Consider the following 25364-nt stretch of genomic DNA (forward strand, 5'->3'; position numbering starts at 1 on the left):
CGCGCTCACCTCGAGGATAATCTATGTATATATCGTGTTGTTTTTGTGGTCCGTGCGTTTGAGCTGCCACCAACGAATGCTCTGTCGAAGTGGACACACTTAGTCAGAAAAATATACGATTCGAAGGAATACATACAGTGATTAAATTTGTCTATATTTGAAGCTTGCAGGTGCTGAAATAGTTCGAATTGCTCTTGTGTGTATGTTATTATTTATTTATTTTTAGTGCGGCAATATCACTTGTACTAAGAATGTTTTGGATCGATGTTTGTTTTATCAAATGTTTCACAAAGACGACAATAGAGAAAAAATCAGACTTCCAAAACCAACACCACTATTTTGTGTGGTGGTTTCTATTATTTTGTCTCTATAAACGCAATCATCCATCGGACATATCGGGAGAATTACATCTGATTAATTTAATTTGTATTCCGGCAACATTTATTATTCTATATATATATAAATTTTTTTTTTTTACACTAAAGACGCAGCGATTATGCCAATCATTCGCCACACATTTTACTACATATAAGCTTCTTCTTTTTTTGTTTTTTTTTTTGTTTTAATCCATTTAATTTTATACTCTTACTATGTGTTGATTTCATCATGCAAAATTCAATATATTTCTTTGTTGTATATTCAGGCCTGTTATCTTAAAGCAATTGAAACGCGGCCCGATTTTGCGGTCGCTTGGAGTAATCTCGGGTGTGTCTTCAATTCGCAAAACGAAATATGGCTCGCTATACATCATTTCGAGAAAGCTGTCGCCTTGGATCCCAATTTCTTGGACGCCTACATCAACCTCGGCAACGTCCTCAAGGAAGCGAGGATCTTCGACCGGTGAGTGTAATCTTCACATTATTTACGCCGCCGAGTGTAGCGAGTGAACGAAGAAGTTTCGATTGAAAATCGTGTTTGCAGAAACAGTTCTTCGAGCAACTCGTTACATTCTGTTTGTGTTTTCTGATTGAAAAATAATACCCAAATTCAAATGCGCGTGCTTTGAAGCGGTCTGAGGCAGACGTTATAAAATGTTGCTTATTTTATCGAATGTCAGTTTATACTGTGTTAATAAACACGCCGCTTGATCGATTACTATACACGCCAAATTGTGCTTAAGCGATAGATACTGCTCCAGCAAGACACTTCGGTAAATATTTGCTCAAGTATTATAATTCGTTGCTTGCGAGCGACCTCTCGTTGAATACTTTATCATTGCAACTTCGAACTGCCATGGTCGTATTGCAATTTTTTTTTTCATCCACGTTGAAACAAACAACAGCATGAGTTTGTTGCCAATTATACAAACAATTGTGTGGTCGTCGTCGTTGAATTTATTTGATTTTATATTTTATTAACGTTTTATGTACCATATTTTAGTCTAAAGTAAGAATATTCAACATTGCTTCAGATTCTACATTTTTTTTTTTTAGGCATTACTAGAATTTATATTTATGAACTATCTCACATTCAGGCACCCAGGCCGTAGTTTGAAGATCTCTAGCCTAAGAAAATGATTCTGTTGGACAGGGGTCCCCAATCTTTATTGAAAATAGACCGGTTCTGAATTTCAATAAGTATGAAGGGTCGGATGAAAAAAAATCTTTTTGGAATCCACTTGAATAAATTTGCACATGTGGAACTGGAGTCTAGGTCACGTTTTCGAATATGTCGAAAAGTCGAAAAGATGGGCGGAGTCATGGGCGCGGTGAACGAATACCTCCTTGTACGAGTGCGAAGAGTTTATCCGAATATGTGTGCGTTAGAGCGAGACAAATATATTTAAATCCAACTCGTACTCACGATTCTGAAATTTTGTGAAAAATTAAAGTATATTAAAAATGTGAATTGTTTTATCGTGTTTTGCTTGTATTGAGTAAAATAACCGAGAGCCGGATGAAAAGTCCTCGCGGGCCGTTGGTTGGAGACCCCCCTTCTGTAGGATATTGAGTAACGATACAGTAAGCCCCTTGAATTTGGTCATTATTCATACCTTAGAATGCGCTCCAATGAGTATCTTTAATTTTATTTTATTTTTTTTAAACTTTTTAAATTTTTAAATTTTTTTTAAATATAAATTGTCTTAGATATTTGGGAAATACGCTCTCCTTTGGGGTCACATTCTTGCATTTTTTTCATATAATTTTCAAGATGCGTGAAAATTTAACTCACTATGGACCGTCAACGGTGTCAGGACAATTCGTTTACTGACAACTCGCTCACGACCGTTCGCTCACCGACAATTCGATCGCCAAAATTTTGCTCACTGACGCTTCTTCTTGTCAACTCGCTCACGACTATTCGTTCACAGAGATGTCGTTAACCGATATTTCGTTCACAAATATACATAATATAATAACTCGTTCGCGGACATCGTAAGTGAACATTGGAGGATCGTCGTCGAAAAATTGTTTTTCGACTTTTTTCATAATTAAATCATTGAATCTTTCATGCAAATGAAAAACACAATCTAATATATAATTTCGAAAAAGACTTTGTATGTATGTACAGACCCACGACAGGAAGTTCTTACCACTAGCGTAAAACTCGTTTTTTGTCGATTTTGTTAAACTTTAGAACAGGAAATGAAACAAAACTTTTTATTATACACGCATAATATATTCATCAATAATATTTACAAAAAAAAACTGTAATTAACTTAATATTTAGTTGTCCCTCCCCTATTTGTTATAACAGCCCGAATTGATCTCTATGCATGACTGTATTGTTTTTTTGATTTTTGAATTATTTTTCCATGTATCTATTATTTTTTCTTTTAAATTATCTAACGTAGTATTAGGGCTGTTATAAAAAATACTTTTTAATACCCCCAACAATTTTCAATCGGATTTACATCCGGTGAATTACCTGGCCATAACAAAATTCGAATATTTTTTGTGGCCAGGTAGTTGTTAATTGTTTTGGCTGTGTGACATCTTGCATAAAAATGTAATTATGTGCATCCATCCCCTCTGCTTGAATGCCTTTATTAGGCACCTTACGGTTCTACAAAGCTATGGTGATGATTTTTCGATCCGTTCGTGGTGTGGTTTTTCGTTTTCTCCCACATTTGTCGTATAATGTAGCAGTTGGAGAAACTCCCGATTGCACCAATAGTGCAATATGGGCTACCGTAGGGTGAGAAACATGAAATTTTTTTCAAAATTTTCGGTTTTTTTCACCACCACATTTGGGTTGCTATTCAACCTATCTACCAGTGATAAAATAAATACGTGTTTCCCACATGTTTGTCAAATTTGTCACAAGTTTCGCAAATTACGCTAGTGTTAAGAACATCCTGTCATGGGTCTGTATGTTAGTTTGGTTCGTAGAATCCGTGACATTCAATTTAATAAGAAACAAATGAATATTCAAATAAATTTATATGAAATAAAACTATTAAAATAAATTGAATAAAATGTTACTATTAGATTGGCAATGTTTAAGCGGTTTATATTACACAGCCGGGTAAAAACACTAGTGATCTATGTATATATAAGATAGATAACGATATTACGTGAAAATATATTGAAATGTGTATAAATTTTATATAAAATTTAGTACTAACGAATGCGAAAGATGTTCCGGATGTTCCGCGATCGAGATTCTAGTGACTTGCGCGCGATCGCTTTTTGGGGAATAATCCGTTTACCATTATAAGGTTCGTTGATGGAGACTTTTCAAGACGAAAAAATACTCTTTTTTTTTAATAGTGCAGATCCCTATGTACATATAGTATGTATTTTCGCGGACAAATCGAACAGAAAAAAGTTACGAATATTGTCAATTTGCTCGTGCGGATTGGTTCCATTAGGAAACATCACATATATTTGGCAAAATTGTGCAAAAAGGCGAAGGGCAAGCATCGCTGGCCGTGTACGATCAGGTCAGGTGGTCTGTGGGCATGGGCAGCTGTCGCATTTATTTTTGTCACACTCACGCTCCCGTTATCATCAGATCAATGCTTTGCCAAGGTCATCACTTGTCAGAAGAATCGACGTCTTTATGAAGAAAACAAAAATGTGTATCGGTTATTACACTAAAAATATATGTATTTGGTTCAGACGTTGTAGTCTTGAACACTAATGGTCTAGTCGTGTCTGCAAACGATTGACTCAATTTTATCGGTGACATAAAAATAAATAATTTTTTGCAGTAGACATATTGACTCGAGCATGAATAGTTTGTAATTAATTTTCGTTTTTCCGACACCAAGATACAACTTGACATTGACACTGATTACAATGTCGATCGTCGGTTTCTTCTTATGCATTTTCCATCAGATAAACCAAAAATGGTTTTCGTACACCGTTTTCTTTATACTATATATATGTATTTTATAAAAGAGAATAAAGATATAGATTATTTTTCGTAGAAATTGAATTGAATTTGGACTTCGTGTAAATTTTTGGTTCCCGGAAAGACGCACTAAATTGCACTGAATAGTGGCGCAGTTTCGAGAAGTCCTAATTTTCAAAGGTGCTCAAAAAAACTTACACTATAGAATTCCACAAAAAAAGGTTAGCACCCTCGGATAACATACAAATATCCCTTGATGACGCTTTTTTGTCGAATTCTATTGCATTGGTTCTCTTTGAGAATCTTTGAAAGTTTGGATGTCTCGAGAGTGCAACTATCTCGATTGCATTTTTCCGGTTACCAAATTTTTAAACCACCAAATCCTTCCGTGTATTATGAATTATGATTTGCAAGATTCTGCATTTTTGCAAGGTTTATTTCAGGTTTGCTTCGCTAATCGGTCAGATAATATTTCCTATATACTTTTGATCGCTTTAAAACTTTGCCATTTGCGTGATTTGGTCGTATATGTATAATAGAGATTTAAATTGCTTGCGCCAATTCGATTTTGAAATATAATCGTAATAAACACGTTTAAGAATCCAAAAATTTTGAAGACGATGACAGCTAACCATATGCCACCAATCTGTAGCCTAAATATTTGACTTTCCGCCCACTCGTTTTGTCAGATTTTAATTATTTAAACGCCTATAACTATAACTTTCACACTATCTTGTAGAATTCGTTACAAGGTTTATTTTAGGCTTAGTTCACTAATCGGTTAGACAATATTTCCTACATTCTTACGATCGCGAAGTTTGGCTGCCAATAGAAATTTTTCATTCATCTGTTCTATAAAAATATTTCCCATTTTGTAGACTTCTATGGGGGGGGGGGGGATCCGATAATTCGATCCAAAAAAGTCATAAGAATAACTAAGTCGATTAATCTATTCAACACGATATTCTAGCCGTATGAATTTACTGAATAATTATTTATTTCGAATGTGCCGAAGAATACCCTGTCTTTGGATTTGCAGTCTTTTATATAAAGCTCGGGTTCGCCTTTTATCTCCATACATTATTATGAGATAATTCACACGCTTTAAGTTCAGATTCAAGTTTTAACATTATATACATATATATGTACGTATGTATGTATGTACATATGTATGTACTAGCGTTTTCTGGAAGGGGTTTGTGAACTTAATAAAGTTTATAAACTGTTGCTCTATTGTGTATGATTTTTGACGGCCTTCAACCCTTAATGACCTTTTCAACTTCGTCAATTATAAAATAAATATACATACATACGTACATGTGTTGTTTAAATATTTTCCGGGTATTCCTTGGCGCCTAATGAAATCACTGTGAAATTTACGTCGAGTTTCGTTTTACAATATTTATTTTGTCTTGATTTATATTCTGTTGATTGCCCAACCGCGACCGTCTCAAATTTGCTCTGTATATTTTACATACATTTTTCAGCTTGTTTTAAATTCGGCTAGTAAAAATCGTATGTTTATGTGGGGAAAAAAACAGTAGTTATTATTCTTATGCGTATTGATTTTTTTGTTTGCGCGGTCCTGGAAAATAGTCCTATCCATAGATTGTAGTCGATGTTTTTCTGACAGCTGGGTATGTTCATATTTAAAGTAGAATCTCGAAGTGCCAAAGAAAAACTTGCTTATTTATTATACGTCCGTTAGCTCCGTCTTTAGCACTCGTTGTCCAATACACGCTTACGTTCCGCATTTTTAAAATTTACAGCTCTAGAAACTGTTCGCAAAAGCTGTCACCGCCAATTATTGGTTATATTTTGAATCTTTTTTTACTATTAAACTTGCCTCGGTATACAAAATAAATATTAATTTAATATTTCAAAACAATTAAATAACTTATTTCATATAGGATATCGGTTTATATGTATGTCAGTAGGTTTAATCGGTATATGAAAAATTTTGTATTTCTGCAAATAACTAAAGTTTTCAATGTTAACGATCTTGCGAAGAATTAGAACGCGGTTCTAAAACTCAACACTACCATCTGCCAAAATATTGGTGCACGCCAGGGATGTAGTGCTAAAAAAAGAATTGCCGGAACGCTGAATTTACTAATTCTAACCCCCCCCCCCTCCCTCCCCACATGCACTAATTTCGTTGAATTTTTTATATTAGCTCAATGATTTTTTTTAATTTGCATGTGTCAAGGACTAATTTAAATATTTGAGTATTTTTGTATTATGTAAAATAAGCCTTGAAAAAAGCGCCACAGGCGAAAAATTTTTTTCCAACTGCATCACTAAAAACTATCAATTTACTTACTTTCTACCAACTTATTTGTTTATTTTTTTTAATAATTGTACAAGAAACGATTATATAATAGATATTATCATTTTTGAAATCTGTCTACAATCTTGACTAAATTCACATATTAAATATTAGCTTGATTGGTAAGAAATCCTTTTTTTAAATAAACGTTAGCCTCACATAGAAATCGAATCGATAAAAAGAGCCACAACAGATTATCACAGAAAAAACCTGTAAAAAATAAATTATTGTTTACTACATTAATTAAAAATCTATCAATGGAGGCCGATTTTTTTTTCTGTTTGCAAATAAAAGCACGATTTTGTATGAAAATCAGTATTTGAAATTGAAATTTCGAATTTAGAAAATTTAGAAAAGTAACGATGCGCGTTCCGGCTTTCATAAAAAGTACCGGTACATCGCTCCGTCTCCACTACACCACTGGTGCACGCTCAGCAAAGATTCAAAGTCAAACATTCTCTGTACAGTTTTGGATAGAGCTAAACCTATGGAAACCAGCTTTTTCATCAAGCTATTACACCAATTCGCAAAATTGACAATTTCGTGACATATGCCAGAACTATTTTGCTCATCTCAGTAGCTGAGCAAAGCAGATAGTGGCACCTTTCTGGTGATTTTTTTCTTTGACTAAACCAAATGATGATTTGCGTTTAACACCGTACGTATGTACATCCATATATTTCTTCGATGTGTTGACCCGTCTGTTTATAAATCGAGTATGTATGTATAATGTATACAAACCATGATATATTCCCGTGCTTTGAAGTGGTATACACTTTACCAATCTGTAACCCTACTGATCACTTTCATTCGAGAGATGTTTACACGCGTAGACGTGTTTATTTATTATTATCCGCTGTAATTGTAACTTGAAATTATGCGTGTCGTGACCGAAACATTTCAGATATGTATGTGTCGTCTAACTTGGGTGCTAGAGATTATGTTATCACTTATCAGACGAACGTTATTCGAATTTCATGTTACTCGTCAATTTGGCCACTGTCATATTACTGGGTTGGGTTGTGTGATATCCAAGATGGTCTTCTCTATCGATTTTTCTATATTAATTCCAATTTAGTCTACTTCCTGTCCTAGTGTGTAAAAATAGATTGTGTGGGGCAGCGATGGCTAATATGTAGTTATCGTGCCAAGCTTCGCGTAAAAATCGTTCATTTTGAAGCTTCAGTCAATTTTGAATATGATTATATGAGTAAGCCATTTCCTGATCGTAATCCACCTCAGAATTTTCATATGTATGTACATATGCACATTTTCATTTGCTCGGCGTTTCTCGGGCATGTGATAGTTGAATTGAGCTTTTGTTGAAAACTTCATAGTTTAAGCTAGATTTTCATGATTTTTTTATATAATAAATGATGCATGGCACGTGAAACGTCGACAAGTTCTATATTTCTTCAAATATAAGATACAAGTATACAATTTTACCGAAAACACTCCAGGAGGTAGTTTTGGGAAGGCACGCCACATTTTTTTAACCGACAAACCCTAGTAAATTTCTATTGATTAGCAGTCCTGCAAAATCGAATAAAACCAAAAAGAATTTTTGTTTTTAATTGAATTTAATAGTTGAGCTTTGCGCGACTTTGTCGTGTTTTATCTATCGATATACCTTAAGTTTCTTTGGCTACGCATCGCTATGCGGCGATTGTTTTTCGCATTTGCGAATTTCCTGTGACGTCATAACGAACGCGGCCCCACCCGAATGGGGGTGTGGGTTTTTCTGCACTAATTCAGGGCTATTGCCGTGTTTTCGGCCCGGGGCTATAATAACGTAAACAATTTTCGGATCCTCCGTTGTTAACACGTACTAATTTATATAATATACCGCCATGTTATGAGTATGTACATACATACGTATATTTACTTCTAAGTTAATCGATCGAGGCTTAGACGCAGTTTATATGCAATTTGTGTATGACGTGAAGTCGTAAAAAAAGAGAATTTAATATTTCGTAACAAGATTGTTGACGCCTGGTGAGCCCGAATTTGTTAGTGTTCAATCTCGCAAAGTAATCTCGTTAAAAATTTGGAAACTGGTGTATATGTGTATTTTTAATATAATAGTTTGCCAAAAGTTCGAGACTCGTTATATTGAGTTTCTAACGTACATTATTTTTGTGTTTATGACATAATAAATTCATTTGAATGCGCGCTTTCATCGCTTTTATTATTTTATATCTTGTAGTTATTACAATGTAATATAACCAGGTGGCTTGACCGTCGTACGACGGTTTACGATGGAATTTGCATTTATATAAAAGTTCTCGTTAAATAAAATCTATTTTTTACAAGGTTTTGTTATGAGTGGTTTTGTCTGAAAATTTAGTTTATGCAAATTATACCTAATGATAGTGAGTAATAAGTAAGCATTTCGTAACAAAGGTGGATATTCATCTGCAGCCGCTCAGCATCCACTGCTGGATGAAGGCCTCTCCAACACGCTTCCGCTCGTCTCTGTTTTGCGCAACTCTCACCCATCTCAACCCATACATTTTCTTAACTTCGTTTACCCATCTTCCCTGCGGCCTTCCTCTTACCCTTTTGCATTTTCTCGGGTACAAATCTAGTACTTCTTCTGTCCACCTTTCGTCCATTCTTCTAGGCACGTGGCCCGCCCATTGCCATTTCAATCTCTCGGCCTAAGTGTCAACGTCAACTCGGTACTACGCCGTGTTTTTGAAACCAAAATTGATTTACATCAATTTCATTAAAATACATATTAAAAACGATCAATAAAATTCAATTATCGCACTAAGGTGAATTAAAATAGTCACTTGACAATATTGTGTTCCGCAAATAAACCTTTCAAATACAACAGATGTCCAATGTTCATTTAAAAGAGATGTGTTTTATTTGAAAAAAATCACATGCTGTATGTTGGTTCACTCTTTATATACACATATTTACATATATGGAGCATGAGGCTGAATGCACAATGAAGCTATGCGAGGAGAAGTTATTGAATTGAATCGGGAGCTATTGAATCGAATACGCTTTGGATCCATATAATTTTGACGTGCCTTGTATGTATCAATGCTTTTTATGAATTTTTAAAGGCATTCTAAACCATTGTCACATGGATGTGAACCGTTTTTTCAAAGTATTCGAACAGGAACTGTCAACTTTTTCTTTTGAATAATCGCGAATCACCTAGCGTTTGTCTGCAAAAGGGGACAGGGGGGGGGGGTAGGTGTGACGGTTTTGGCTCTGGCAGTGGAAATTTTTGAAATTGTCTTTGTTCATCCGCTTACTCATACATATGTAGTTTTGCCTTGAAAAACTTTGCGGGTTTATAAAGTTAAAGAAGCTGCGTTTCGTCGTAGGTAGTCATCGGATATAGTATATATATGCGATTCCCCTTTTTAACCAAGTGCCTAATTTTAGAGCGCGACACGCTTACAAAATTCACCAGATTTGCTGACCACGGTCACCGACACCCATCTTATTCGGTCAAAATAACTTTCAATATGAATGTGAGCCCAAGCGACTTGTGTACAACGAATACTACATGTGTATTCTATTCGGACAGCCAATGGGGATGATTTCTGGGTCTTAGATATCAGATTATCATCGGGTTTACTTTAAAAACTGCCTTTTTGTAAAAAATGTATTTTAGTCAATATTTTTTTTCACTGCGGATTTCGTAGCTTGAGACTTATGTAAAATGGGTGTCACGACAAATCACTCACGGACTTAACACTCAATGTAAAGCATTGTCAAAATTTTTCAATATAAAGCATTGTCAAAAAAACGAAAATGGGTAATACACTCTGTTGTCGTCACTAGGGATTACAATACCGAAAGTACCGATACCGGTGGTATCGGTATTTGACCGAAAACAAGTTTTTGGTACTACCGGTACTATAAACTAAATAAAAGCTTTTGAAAATCCGCAGATTTATCAAAATAATTGATCTGACTTTTACAAACGATTGCAGCGATCATAATTTACACGTTAATTTGAACTCTATATGATTTGATACAGGTGTCATTGCATCGACCAAAAACTATGAACCGTTGAGTGTTAAGTCCGTGAGTGATTTGTCGCGGAACCTGTAAAATTTACATGCTATCGCATTCACTCCCCACTCGACCCGCGATAGCCAATTACATGTCGTTTCAGTTTCGCATTGCATTTTGGTCAAGAAATACAACATTGTTCGTGCGTATAGCGGTCGGTAGAATTTGACTTTTATATTTTTTGTTAGTTTTGAGTTCGTGTTTAATATTTTGAAATATTTACATTAATAAAATTTTAATATAAAATACGTAAGTTGTTGCTCGGTTCTCTTCCCATGCTACATCGGACCAAGTATATAGACCATTTTATATTTTGTATATTTTATATTTTATTCTACACCATCTTGCGCCCTCTTATCCAACCGATAGGATATTATACTTTTATATACCCTACAATTTCCGACACATCTGTCTCGTTCAACTCAAAGTATGCGTAATGGAATTCGTTTATCTCGCAACGCTTTATATGAAAAATCGACAGAATATATTCTGATCCTAACGAAATACCATACAAATGTCATACATTTGTTTTCTTTTAACACGAGAATATTCCGCAACTTAGTTATCAAATTGTTTCGAGTCTACGATTCTATTGACTAGGCCACGAGTTATTAAATTTAATAAATAAAACAAAAGAATTTTTCAATAGGAGGAAACTGAAGTTTCAATACTAGGAATAACGAAGGCAAAACCTTCGATAATTCTATCTATGTAAATCTCAAAATTATGTTGTCTCGCTTTCATCAGTCGGTCTCTCCTCAGTTACTTAAGATCTTGAATAACATTTTACTTTTAATTTTTACTAAGGATCTGTCAGATGATTCAACGTTTTTTGGAATACTCCAAATATTCTTTTAATTTTCTGGTAAATCAAATCTACGACCGAATGGTCCATTTTTTGAAAATCTTCATTCAAAAACAAGAAAAATAGATTTGCATTTATTAATTCATTCAAAATTCGCATTAACCCCCCCCTTTGAACGGCTATGTGTATGTATATATCATCCACACAACTAATGGAAATTGAAATTGGAATTATCATTTTTTATATATTCTACATATAATAGATATCGTAGCCACAGCATAGCTCACTAGTTAAGCCATTGTTTTCCAGTTGAAAATTCGAGGGCTCAAATCCCAGCCGGTTTTTTGGGAGACCGTCCTCTCGCTCCCTTTCTGGTGGGACGCATTGTGGCAACCTGTCAGGTCACATTGGTCATTATTTTGTTATTATTATTATCGTCTATCCATTTATATAATGTATTTATTATAATAATAAATCAAATATAAATTTAATAGGAGGACCAAGAAGAAATCGTGTGTTTTATGAACAATATAAATTTTTATTTTTTTTCTTTATTCTAAACACAAATTTACAAAATATAATTACCGTCATTATTAACAACTATCTCCCATCTCTCTTCCAACTTTTCGATTCTCTTTTTGAAAAAATTGTTTGGTTTTGATTCGAAATACTCCACTAAGTGTTCTTCAACGTCTGTCGTATCTCTGAAACGTTTGTCTTTCAGACTGTACTCTAAAAATATGACAACAATTTTTATTATCGACCCATTTTTCGTGTCCGGTCCCTATCTGGTGTAAAATGGGACGGTTTTTTTGTTTGTCTTGACAACAACGAACTGATAAGTGTTTCTCAGCGCGTCTTTGTTATCCGCAGAGTTCGTTCGGCATTCAAATACCCTTCCTATTTATCTTTCCGATGCTTTTTAAATGTAATTATATTGTTGACCGTAGAGATTTGAGTTTCTGCGACAATTCTTCAATACTTTGTCGGGGATCCGATTCGATTAACGATTTGAGCATATCTTCATCGAAATTTGAGGATCGTCCCGATTTAGGTCAGTCCTTCAAGCTTCTGTCTGCCGATTTTAATCATTGAAATCAAAATTGACATCTTCGAACAGTTAGCACTTCGCAATTCACGTCTATAATTACTTTAGTTGATTTGCTAGGGTTTAAGCCCTGATCAAAATAAAGCAGCATACTATTCGTGTTCGTCAGTTTCGGGCTTTGACATTTTACCCCTGTCAATAAAATACAATATGTATATTAAACTAAAGTAACGTAAAAAAAAAAACACTTACATATATACCTGACCGTGTCTGAACATAAACTGAGCTCAAACGGTGACCGGAAAAATGCACTTGAGATAGTTGCACTCTCGAGACATCCAAACATTCGAAGACGCTCAAGGAGATGCTAACCCTTTTCTGTGGAATTCTATTGCGTAAGTTCTTTTTGTGCGCCTTTGGAAATTAGGACTACGCGAAACTGCGCCACCATTCCGTGCAATTTAGTGCATTTTTCCGGGAACCAGCTCAAACATCGGTTCATAAAAAATATTTTTTCAATGCAATCTGTATCCGTCATTTAGAAATGCACACATTTTTTTAAATGCGCATTTATTTATAAACTGGACGTTTAAATTGTTCCCCCTTTTACTAACCTCTTCTTAGTTCTGAATCGAATTGTCGTTTTTTGTTCTTATCCGATCGTTTTCAAACTTTGCCATTTTGCTCGGTTTGATCATCAATATAAGTGGAAATTACCATGGTGAAAAATAATCGTAATAGATACGTTTGAAAATACTGCATCTTCCTTCACGGTGACCTCTATCGTTGACGGTGATGTCTATCGTCCTCACTAAAGGGCGGACCGGAGGCGTGCTTTTTCCAGGAATCAGGGCGTTTTGGGTCTATTTACAAAGCTAGAGTGCAAAAAAAAGGTTCTTCATAAAATTGAACAACGAACGGTACGCTTCCAGTCCTACCTCTAGCCCACACTGTTCTGATCGTTTTTTCCCTTTTCGCACCCCTCTCTCTATGGCAGATTGAGCACTTTGCCATACTCATGATCAAAGTTTACGGAGAGAATTGGTGATTTCTTAATTAGGTTTTTTTTTATATATTGTCTTAATTTTATTATGTATTGACTCTGGACGTGCCGATTCTGACGCGAAATGCTACTGATCGAAATGGGGTGTAAGAGACAGCATGTTCGTTTCACCCAAGTGTCTTCCTACAGCGGATGGAATCGAGCTCCGTTCGCTGTGGAGTCCTGACTTTTTTTCTTGCGGGTTTTCCTCTCGTTTCGACTTTCTTTGGTTTGAAGTTTTCGATCAGTGAGCAGGTCCGTAGGGATGATGACTCATTGATGAGGATCAGTTGACAGTGGCGTGCGTAGGGCTAGTTCGGGCAGGTGGTGACCCGGGCTCGCGAGATGAGCCAGCGTCTCCCGGCCGTGATCGATAGAGGCGCTGGAGCGGGAAGAGGGGGAGGAACAGCGGCAATGCGGGGGCGGCCACGATGTGGGGGCGCCAGTGTCAGTGTTGGGTGCGCGGCGCGCGCGTGTGCGCCCCATGGAGTACCAATGCGTAGTCGTCTACACCGTTATCGGGATAAACAAGCCGCGCGCCGCGCACCCCCCCGCACCCCCTGCCGGATGCCTTGCCTGGATCAAGAACAACATCAAAAGGTACACACGTGAATATGCTCGAAAAAAAAACTTTATCCACCTGTCACGTCCTTTCCGATGATGTTTACGAACCAGAACAGACATCTTTCCTGTCTGTCGATGTCCGCGTTTAAACTTTCTGTATAAGTTTTTCTTCCACTTTGATGTTTCTTTTTATATACATATATATAAATATATCTTCTTGTTTTTTTAAATTTTATCGGCGGACAAGTTGCTTTTGTCCACAAAAATGGTTCACTATTGTCAACTTTTTTTTGCTCTCTCACTTTGTAGGACAATAATAATTGACACAATAGCGAAGCATATTGTTGTGGGTTAAATCATAAGTCTGTTTATAATACATATGTACATACAATTACTTCATTTTAATATAATAATTGTGTACACGCTGGCGTTTCTCGACTTCTCGAATCTTGTGTATATTTCGACTACCTTTAGATCCGAGTTGAATCGTATCAAATTGAGTAATTTTTATTGGCCCACTACTGAACGAATGATCATTGTCTTATTTATGTATGATGTTCTCTCATTTTAATGTTTAAAATATTTTGATTATGCCGTCTTTACGATAGTATGGATGCTTGACCTTGACCTTTTTGCTGACTATCAGTAGTTTTAGGTGAAGAAGCAAATCTGTGGTTGATTTGCTTTTTCACATTCATTGTTATTCATTGTTCGCTTATATTACCATGCGGTGTAATTGGAATCTAAATATTTTCCTTTATGTTTATATCTTTTTTGTTTCATTCTATTGCTTTCTTTTCATATTTTTATTCTGTATGTGTGCCATTAAAATACAATTGAATAATATATGTGGCGTTATATTTGAAAGTGGCGGAAGTTCAATTTTCAATTCCAAAAACACTATTCTTTGACTTAATTCACAAATTTTTATCACTTATTTTAATTCGATATGTCTAGAATCTCGGAAAAGCAGAATAAACCTATTGCAGTCCACCATTTATTTTTAAATATTGTCAAACGCAAAATATCAATTTAATGTTTTGCGAAATATTTCTCGAAATGAAGAAATATAATGGCCGATATTATCAAATCTTGTATACATAATTTTTATATTTAGCTCATTTAGAGTTTCTGTTGTTTGAGCTTTTTTTTCTTATAATGCCGCAATCACTAACATTATTAAAAAATATTGTATGTAAAATAGATAATGATCACTGGATCGGTAAGTGCTATGGCGACTTGACTTGAGATGTACAATTTAAGAATAAAAATTTACCGTAATCTGTAGAATTTAGGAATAAAAATTTGAGAGGGTATTAATCATTGTAAATGGTTTTAAAACGTACAAAGCAATAAACTAATAACGTATTAAATTTTCTTTTTGATATTGCAGACTTTATTTCATTATATTTAAATGTGTCCCTTTTATGTTTCTGGAAAAAGTTAGTATTTTCTTCTCTCCGTATAACAGCCTTTTATAGGGTTTGAATTTTCCAACTTTTTGTACGTCAAAGTACATAATTAAAAAAAGTTTTTTGTTTCGTATATAAATAAACCATTGTTACTCATGTTGTTGAAGTGGGAACTTCAACTGGTGACACGTTTTCTAAACACGAGAGAGACGCCAACGCAGATTCATTTTATATATTCGTCAAATTTCATACATGTGTCTGGCGAACCATTTTTGCATTTGCACAATATATGTACATACATACATACATACATAATTTGCGCATATTGAATAACTTGGCTATACACGACGATTGCAACTATTGCGAGCATGATCGAAATTTTTTTTAGCGTTTATATCAAACACATGTACACATTGTAACCAAATTTGATTTAGTACTTTCCTAATTCATAGTACTTATACCCGAAAAATTTACATTTCTTTAATTTTGAAATTATATTATCGAAATAACAAAATCGGAATCCCATATTGTAATGCTTATGTTACATTTTTTTATTATTACATACATACATCATATGTGCCATAACAGGAATTACCTCAAGGTGACACATATGGTTATATTATTTGTGTACATAAGTACTAACAATTTTTCAAACACGACATTACATAAAATACAATAAAGACATAGGAGACGGTCGATCTGTGTTTTAGTAATCACAAGATCTCGCCAGCAGCGTATTTGGCCGGGACTTGAACCCACGACCTCTCTATTGGTATGCAATAGCTCTACCAGTGCACTACGCTGTGGCTGTAGTATATATGTATATTTTAAATTTAAAAAATCAAATTGTGAATGACTTGTAAAGATGAAATGTAAAGTTCAATCTGACTCTTGGCATTTTAAAGGGGTTAAATATATTTTTGGATGATGTTTACTTACAATATACCAATCCATTAGTAAATACTTGGAATTTTTTTATGTCAATTATTATATTTGGTGCGGGATCAGACTTTTTCGTTTTGTCTTTTAGGATGGTAGGATAAGCTCAGAATTGCTTTTTGAATAATTAAAATCTTCTTTTAATCCCGAGCACTTCAAATTAATTAGGATCAAGTAGCCGACCTCTGGAAATTCACCGACTAATTAAACGGTAAACTGAGTCTTTAGAGTGCTAAATCCTCAAACTGTTGACTGGCACGATTCGTTATATAAACACCTATGTAGATTAATTCCAATACTCTGATGAAAGTATTTTCCCTTCAATCTCGTATCCAAAATTGAATTGGAGTAGCAACGCCTTAATCAGATTATTCCAGAACGAATGTGTGTGTACATATGTATATTCTGCTCCTACTGAAGTCAACTTTTTACAGGTCGAACTCATTTATTTTCCCAGCCCTTTTTGGGTCTCCCTACCAGACTTTGTTTTTCGGTAACCTTTCTTTAATCCTTTGAAGTGCTGAAGTAATTTATGTTAAAAGCCCGCCACGCTAAAAATCTCACCCACATTTCCAATTGGAATTATGTATAAATTGTAATTAATACAAACAAACCCTAGATAACTACCGCCGACGATTTCGAGTTTTGTAAAGGTGTGTTTAGACTCTCTTATATATCTTGCAACTATATACAATAAACACAAGTTTATTAATGAATGTATTTTTCCAAAACTAGTTCCATCTTCTTCATTGTTGTTAAAATGTAATGCTCACAATCTAAATGCCAAACCACAATCTAAAATCCTCAGCAGTGAGAGATTTCCATCGGGAAATTCTACCATGGTTATAAATTCAGAAATTCCGGTGTGAATCAGTCTTTATAAACATTGACACGGATTACATGAACCATGTTCAATGCATTTTTCAAGGCTAAGCGGGTAGTATTCGTGTTTACTTTATACATGCTCAAAATACAACGCCTATCGGCGCTTTTCAGGTCCATGGACTTGTTGGCAAAACGCCAATCGGCGTTTTTCAGCATTGAAAGGGTTAAGCATCCTGAGAACGTACCCTAACCGACTCATCTAGTTAAGCGATAATTTAATCAGGCTTTCGATCAGTTGTCGTTACATACGTAAATATTATCATTACTGTGGTTTGGTGATTGATTTCTTTGTATACATACGTACATACATAGATATATCGATTCATGTATTTAACTATTCATTCCATAATTTAATCTAATTTCTCATACAAGTGGTGTATAGGTAAGTGTACTGCGTACATATTACATAATAAATTACATACGTCGATCTAATGATACGTTACGGAAATTCAATACATGTCTGTATTTTGCTACTTAAGGTAATAAATAATTGATTGATTGCTTACACACACACACACACGGTTTTTGCCATTTAAAAAAATGGTTGCCGGGATCGTATTTGTTCCAGACTCTTTCGCACCCGGTGAGTACGTATTTACATATTTGCATAAATCAGTGAGCTATTGACATTCACATTGTTTGTTATGTATTGATTAAACTTGGTCTTATTCGTTCTCTCGAGTCCCGATCTTGATGGATGCTTTCTCTTTTCTGTTGTTTGAATCTCGATCCGAACAGCATCCGACCGAGAACTTTTCTCCAAATTTCCCACTTCTCCGAACTATCGTTATGCCAAAGCGATATAATAAATACTGAATAAATTGGAATATTTGCGCATTTCTATTTTTGTCCCTGCGGAAATTTAACTCTTTCCACCCCATTCGCGAGCACGAACTCGAACGTGACCACATAATACGTACATATGTACATAGAACGATCATTTTCTATCCGAGTGCCACTTTAAAATCACAAAATGCACACTCAACCGCGATCAAACACACTCATCGACCCATTTAAGTATTCAAAGTGATTCACTTCACTGGGGAACTGTACTCCAATACGTATTCCGAGCTCAAATCATAATTTTCAAGAATTAAACTATCAAATTAAAATTCTGTATAAGGTATTATTTACCTTTATGCACCGATCCTCGACAGTTTCGACTTTATCTCCTCAATTTCATTTGCCAACGAGTTGCCAGTGGAGAGTAGTAAAGTGGACTAGTAAAGGTGACCGCTCTCTCAGCAAATTGTCAATTTTATCGCTTTGATTGCTCGTAGTCGAAGCTTGAACTTTTATGTGCCGATTACTTTTAATTGCTATGTGGTTGGTTTACAAATAAAGTCTAGGAGTTGAAACTTAGACATTAGAAATAAAAGCTATTCCAAAGGTAATTTGATCGAAGTTGAGTTGGAATCATTTATACTCGGTCCGGTCTAGGAAGAGACTTATCTATTATCTAGAGACTATCTCCTTCACCGTCTCTCGACCATTAGAACACTACGCGCGAAATGCCATTGGTCGAAATGGGGTGAAACGGACAGCATATTCGTTTTCGGGTGAAACCACACAGCGGTGAATGTGGCACGTGGCTTTTTTTTTTTTTTTAGATACTTTTAAAGGAGTGTCGGGCATTCATGGAATGCCCGGCACGCCCCGCCCCACAATGACCCTCTGGACCTTTTTCGGTCAAATTGTATGCTTGTATTTATCCTTGCTTGACTTGACAGTGATCGATTACGGTGTATCCCATATTTGAAGAAATGTAGGAGACCACCCACGGCGATGAGCCATGTACACGATGTGCCGTCCATCGCTGTGTGTTTTAGCCCTTACCTACACCGGATGAACAAAAATACACGGAATCGTACGGCATGGACGTGTTCCAGTTGGGAAGGGCGTTTCTTCAGCTCATTTTAATTCGTACGATCTTATTATTTCGAAAAGTTTCTTCAAATATGGGAATCACTGTCAATACAAGTATAAAATATCACCAAAAACATTTCAGAGGGGTTAGTTTTGGGAAGATCACGTGCAAAATTATTTAAAAAAAAAACACGTGCCGCTTACCATTATGGGTGTCTGTACATTCGCCGAGTCACTGAGAAACAGCTATGACAACCAAATCTCTAGACATTTATGTAGTCAAATCTTTTCACACGACGCTTGTTTTTTCATCACAGAAACCCAACTTTGCACAAACACGTGTCTAGTATTAGGCGGACGATGGATGCTTTTCAAATAGCAATAGACCGCTTCATTAGTGTTTGAAGCAAAAGAGCATGGCTTTCCTAAAAATTTGACAATAGTGAACCATTTTTTGCGCGAAAGCATCTTTCAAACGCCGATCTTTCCACATGTGATTGCAAGTGGAATTGAAATTTGCCGATATATCTAAAGCTTAATACGAAAGTTCAATAAAATTTTCTTCTGCAGAAGCAAATTCAGATATTTGACCAGTTGAAAAGGGTTGATAAATTCTCATCAAAAAATATTCCGCGACGCCCCTGAAATATTTTATGTATGGAAAGTTTCAATACATATTTCATTTTTGACCATTTTAAACATGCAAATTCAGTCCACTTCAATTTTGAATGCTTTCACCTTCTTTGAACTTGGTGAAAAATGAAAACGAATAGACATTCGTAGCTGGCGACATCTTAATGGGGAATCCGCAGTTCTCCACTCATTCTGGAAAGGGTTATTGATCTTGAAAAGCCTTAAAGCTTAGATATCTCGGCGAGACACCTCAAGGTAAAGCGAAGAGTGAGCGCTTTAAAGGCGTGTCGTCGCATCGCTCCACTATACATATAGGTATTCGTAGTTTTCGGAATTCATTTCAATAAAAATCCACAGTAGGAATCAAATATTTTATTAGTCAAATCGCTTTAGACACCAAATAAGCTGCGACAAGTAGACCGCTCGCGGCCCCATCGGCTTGACTCAACTATTGTCCAGGCTAACGTAACGCAACATAACCAGCAGCATAGACTAGTGGTTACCATATCTTGCTATGGTCAGTGTGGTTATGAGTTCGAGTCACACTGCTCGTTGCTGGCCAGACCTTGGTTTGTAACCAGGTCGGTCGTTTTAATTGAAACGATTCCTGCAAAATTGGCTTTCCCTACCCATTTCTCTCGCGAAATCTTCAGTTTTTGTTATATCTCAGGATTTGCCGGGTTTCAATCCAAAGATGTCTATGTGATTGTTTATTGTATAAATTCGTATTGTTGTATAAAAATGTTTATTAATCGTTTTGTATTCGATGTTTGTTGATCGTCTTGTAAAAGATGTCTGACCATATTTGGTTTGATTCGATTTGAAATGGTGTGTTTGATCGGCATTCAAGTATCCCATTCTCATATTGATTATGCTTGCTATTTCTTTCAGTTTTACAGAAAACAGACAGGCCCTGATTTATTTTAACATTTACGTATGTATAGGTACACATACGTTACACAGGTACATATCGATTGAATGCGCTGAATTTTATTTTCCTAGTTGCTGAGTGAATTATTTTCCGTTGGTAATTTATTTTCCGCGCATCTGCATTGGATGGGGAAATTTTCCATTGCAGATGAATCCCAACACTGAAAATTCTCAGTATCTGTGTAAATAGTTCGGAAATTAGATATATGCGCGTGCGCGCGTTCGCCCGTTTTTACGAGGCCGCTAGTTTTAAACCTGTCCACTGCTACTGCTTCTTGCCTACCTATAGGTATCGCCGGCCGTGCAAATTTAGATGGAATTTAATGTCGAAATTTCTGCGACCGTGTGTCTTAACTCTCAAACTGCGGCAATGATTCGCGCGCTTAACGACCGCGGAACGCTCGCGTTTCCCAATCCCGAAATTCCCCCCATGTTTCCCGTAGCCTTGACCCATATACATAAAGGAACACCAGCCTAGCAACTTTACCATAGATCAATAAATTATTGTGCTTTTTTTCCCCCCCACCATCGACCACTTTCATCTTGGGAAACGCTTTCGGGCGAGCGATTTATGTGTTTGTATATTTTTTCAAGGAAAAATTCAATTTTTCAACGTCTACTTTATAAAGATGAATGTTTGTTTTCAATATTTAGAACCAACAAATTCTAACTTCTGCAGGAATCGCACCAAATGATTTCTGGACCGATTTGAAAAAATAATTATACTTTAATACTAATTGCGAATTTTGGTACTGAATTGACGTATATAATATGCGTCAAAATATAGCTTCAAATCTTTTCTCTAAATCGCCAGAACATCTAGTTTGACCGAAAAAAATATGGAACCTTGACGTCTTAGTACTAAAAATATTCCTATTTAGACTGCGTCCTAACCTTTAAAGGAGAAGACACACACAATCGTACGGCATGTCATGCCTAGGTAGACTCCAGCTGTGATTGACCGTTTCTTATATCATTGTTAATTTGTACGATCTCTTGATTTCGACTGCATTTCTTCAAATATGGGAAGGCAAATATATCACTGAAAACGGTCCAAGGGGTGAGTTTAGGCCTGGCAGAGATCAGGTGCGCTGGCGTTTTCTTACATGTATAAAAATTATCAACAACAAAAAAAAACACGTGCGTGAAATCGCTTTTTGCGGAATAATCGCCAAATCCTAATTGACAAACCTATTGGGTCAATAAATAATATATTTCTCGCCAGATTCAAAACATAATTTTCGTAAAATTTCGTTATCCTTTTGGCAGAGTAACGACTGTATTCAATTGGCGTATTTATTTTAGGGTGACCAATACTACAACATCGTCAATTTTAATAAAACCATGTAATAATTAAGGACCAGGGCGCTATTGTTTATTTCTTAAAAAAAAATTGCACAAGCTTTTTCGCTCGTTTGCTTTGAACACTGATGGCCCAATTATTGGTTTGCTTTGAACACTGATGAACAATTGCCCCAATTCTAGTGACAATAAATAAAATAGTGGAACAAAATACATCGCTATTAATTACCATATTGCTTATACATCATATATATAATTTCGCTATTCCGTCTGCCTGTCTGTCTGTCTGAGATAACGCTCGCCGTACTATAATAGTCGTTTCGATTCGACATACATATGTACGTCACAGCTAAACCACTGTCAAAACGTATATACGAATAAAATAACAAAAGAAAAATACTTCTATATATACTGATCGCTACTAATGTTTCCACTTGGCAGAAAATCTCCGCCGTCTATTGAAAATATAATTAATTAATTTTATTTTTCTATCTATCGGTGTTTTATATTGTTTATATGTAAGTAGTTTTTACCATTTTAAACAATTAAATATATTTGAAAAAAATTTTACCGCGTGGGGTTCGAACACATGACTAACGACACATTTCTTTTAATTTTTTTATATTTTTGCGATGATATTTCATCGGGTACAACACTAGTACAAACATAAGCACACTATACGAGAACGATATTATTATGTGGATCAGTATCATTAGGTAGAACTGCATACATTCATACATTGATTTGATCAATCATTTTCTCCCCAAGGTATATAAATAGGTCAATACAATACGATTCAATTTGAACGATAAGCACTTTTTTTATATGATTTTTTTTTTCTTTTTAAACATTAAATGTTATACAGTGATGCTTTTTGCTATGCGAAATTTAACAATTGACTAGTGTACATTAAATTAATTATACTGTTGCTATTTTCGACACCCAATTATTAATCGAATGTTCCTTTGATTGCGATTGTGGAACAGGTGGTTTGCGGAAATGCTGGCTTTCATGCCAACTATGCAATATATTGGCGATACAATGCAGACCTCGCGATAAATATCTTTGGCCAGTTTGTTTATATTAACTTGTTGATTCGACCGCTGTCTAATTAGTTCCTCGGTGCAGCTCCCCGGAACAACCGGCGCTAAGATTGGCACCCCAAATTGACCGAAGCTAAACAATTTAACATTGATAAATTTCAGCTGACATTTGAATTTTGGTGTTGTTTTAATTGTTTTATTGTTATTATTGATGAATTGACAATGTATGTGTATGTTTAAATGTGAATGTTTCTATTGGCAGAGCGGTTGCAGCATATCTGCGCGCTCTCAACCTCTCGCCGAACAATGCCGTTGTGCACGGTAATCTCGCGTGCGTGTATTATGAGCAAGGTCTTATAGATTTGGCTATAGACACGTACAGGAGGGCTATCGAGCTACAGCCGATTTTCCCCGATGCATACTGTAACTTGGCCAACGCCCTCAAAGAGAAAGGGCAGGTGACGGAAGCTGAAGAATGCTACAACACGGCGCTCCGTCTTTGCCCAAACCATGCCGACTCGCTCAACAACTTGGCAAACATCAAACGCGAGCAAGGATATATCGAAGAGGCGACCCGACTGTATTTGAAGGCTCTGGAAGTCTTCCCTGATTTTGCCGCTGCTCACAGCAACCTCGCCTCGGTTCTTCAACAACAAGGTAATTATAATACTATTTACATATCAGTATACTTATTACGTCAGTTGTCCTGATGGTTCACTAGTTTAGTAATATGCCAGTTTGTGGATTCAGAAATATTTGCTACATTTTCTATTTTGAAGGTTATAAAATCGAGATCTATGTATATATGTACCTTCTCCTGTCAGAGTTTCCTTTTTTTATAATATACTAGTGGTTTTACCCGGCATCGCTTGGTATTTGTAATATAAACAGCTTAAACATGGCAAAACAATCTAATAGTAAACATTCATTTGTTTTTTAATTAAATTTATTTGAATCGAAAAAAAATAATATTCAACCGCATCGATATCGTCGTCATAGAAAATTTGATTTGTTTTCGATACCCCCCCCCATCCAAACCTTTAAACCCTACATACAAAATCTCTTTCGAAATTATATATTATAATAGTAGTGGTTTTACGCGGCTTTGTCCAGTATTTGTAATATAAACAGCTTAAACATGGCTAATCTAATAGTAAACATTTCAATCGAAAAATAAAAATATTCAACGATATCGATATCGTCGTCATAAAAACTTTGATTTGTTTTCGATGCTCTCACCCAAACTGCAAAGTCTTTTTCCAAATTTTATATTTGATTAGATATAAAAATGGACGCGATGTATGTGGGTATGTGGCGGACGAGTCGACAAGTATGGAGATTTAAAAAAAAAAAAACATTTTAGAATACCAGTAGTATACGTTATGCATAGGGATGTGACGTGGGGGGTTCTGACATGTGCTCCTTTCCTAAGCCACCTGTTGAAATCAACGGGCACACCACTATGTACATAACTATAATTATTTAGACAGTTCCATACATAATTGGAACCACTAAAAATCATGATCCATTCCCACATTATTTCCGCATCAGAAAGCAAATGAAAAACTGCCGGCGATAAAATCTTTCTCAAGATTTCATTAAAATAGTATAAATGCTGACAGTCTGAACTCGATTCTTCTGTCAACAATATCAAATTTTTTATAGGGTTTCGCAAAAAAAATTTAATTTATCTTTGTAAATTTAAATTTTTAACTTAATTAAACTTATTATTCACGTAAATTTTCTCGTATAGCCTTTTTTCGAAAAAATGTTAACATTTCCAATTATTTTCATGGAACGAGAACGAAATTAATAATTGGAGAACATTTTGAATGGAATCCCTACAACTAATAAAGTACCAAGTCAATTTGAGTTGAGACTTTCTTTTCGTGTAATTGATATTTAAAAAGTTCAGCCGATATTTCAGACTTTGTTTCTCAACTTTTTTACGTAAGCCGTCGCTGATAGAATTCGATCGATTGACATCGCCACGCTGTCCCAAGTTTATTACGTTCAAAATGTATTAACTGAATATGGTTATTTTTAAAAGCGGGTTCCAAAAGGAAATACATACATACATATATCGTCATTGGCAAGCAGAAAAAATTTTTCGAGTCTGAGTCCCATCCATCACCTGATGTTCCGGAGCCAAGAGAGCTTCTTTCTCCCAAGCCACCGTTTACATTCTATTCTCCCCTCTATGATTGTTTGTAGAAGGCGATATTT

General features: G+C 35.5%; 1 protein-coding gene across 2 annotated transcripts in view; it reads left to right on the forward strand.

Annotated features, from left to right (window-relative positions):
- LOC143922521 (UDP-N-acetylglucosamine--peptide N-acetylglucosaminyltransferase 110 kDa subunit-like) overlaps positions 1-25364 on the forward strand; it is a 56801-nt gene that overhangs the window by 27208 nt on the left and 4229 nt on the right. Inside the window, exons 5-6 of one of the 2 annotated variants that reach the window (XM_077445787.1) lie at positions 644-840; positions 23401-23795. In XM_077445787.1, coding sequence (XP_077301913.1) covers positions 644-840; positions 23401-23795 — 592 coding nt within the window. Of the gene's footprint in view, positions 1-643; positions 841-12036; positions 14165-23400; positions 23796-25364 lie in introns of those variants that run through there. The other variant, XM_077445788.1, reaches the window with a different exon arrangement.

The sequence above is a fragment of the Arctopsyche grandis genome, chromosome 2, assembly GCF_051622035.1.
Source record: "Arctopsyche grandis isolate Sample6627 chromosome 2, ASM5162203v2, whole genome shotgun sequence".
Lineage (NCBI taxonomy): Eukaryota > Metazoa > Arthropoda > Insecta > Trichoptera > Hydropsychidae > Arctopsyche > Arctopsyche grandis.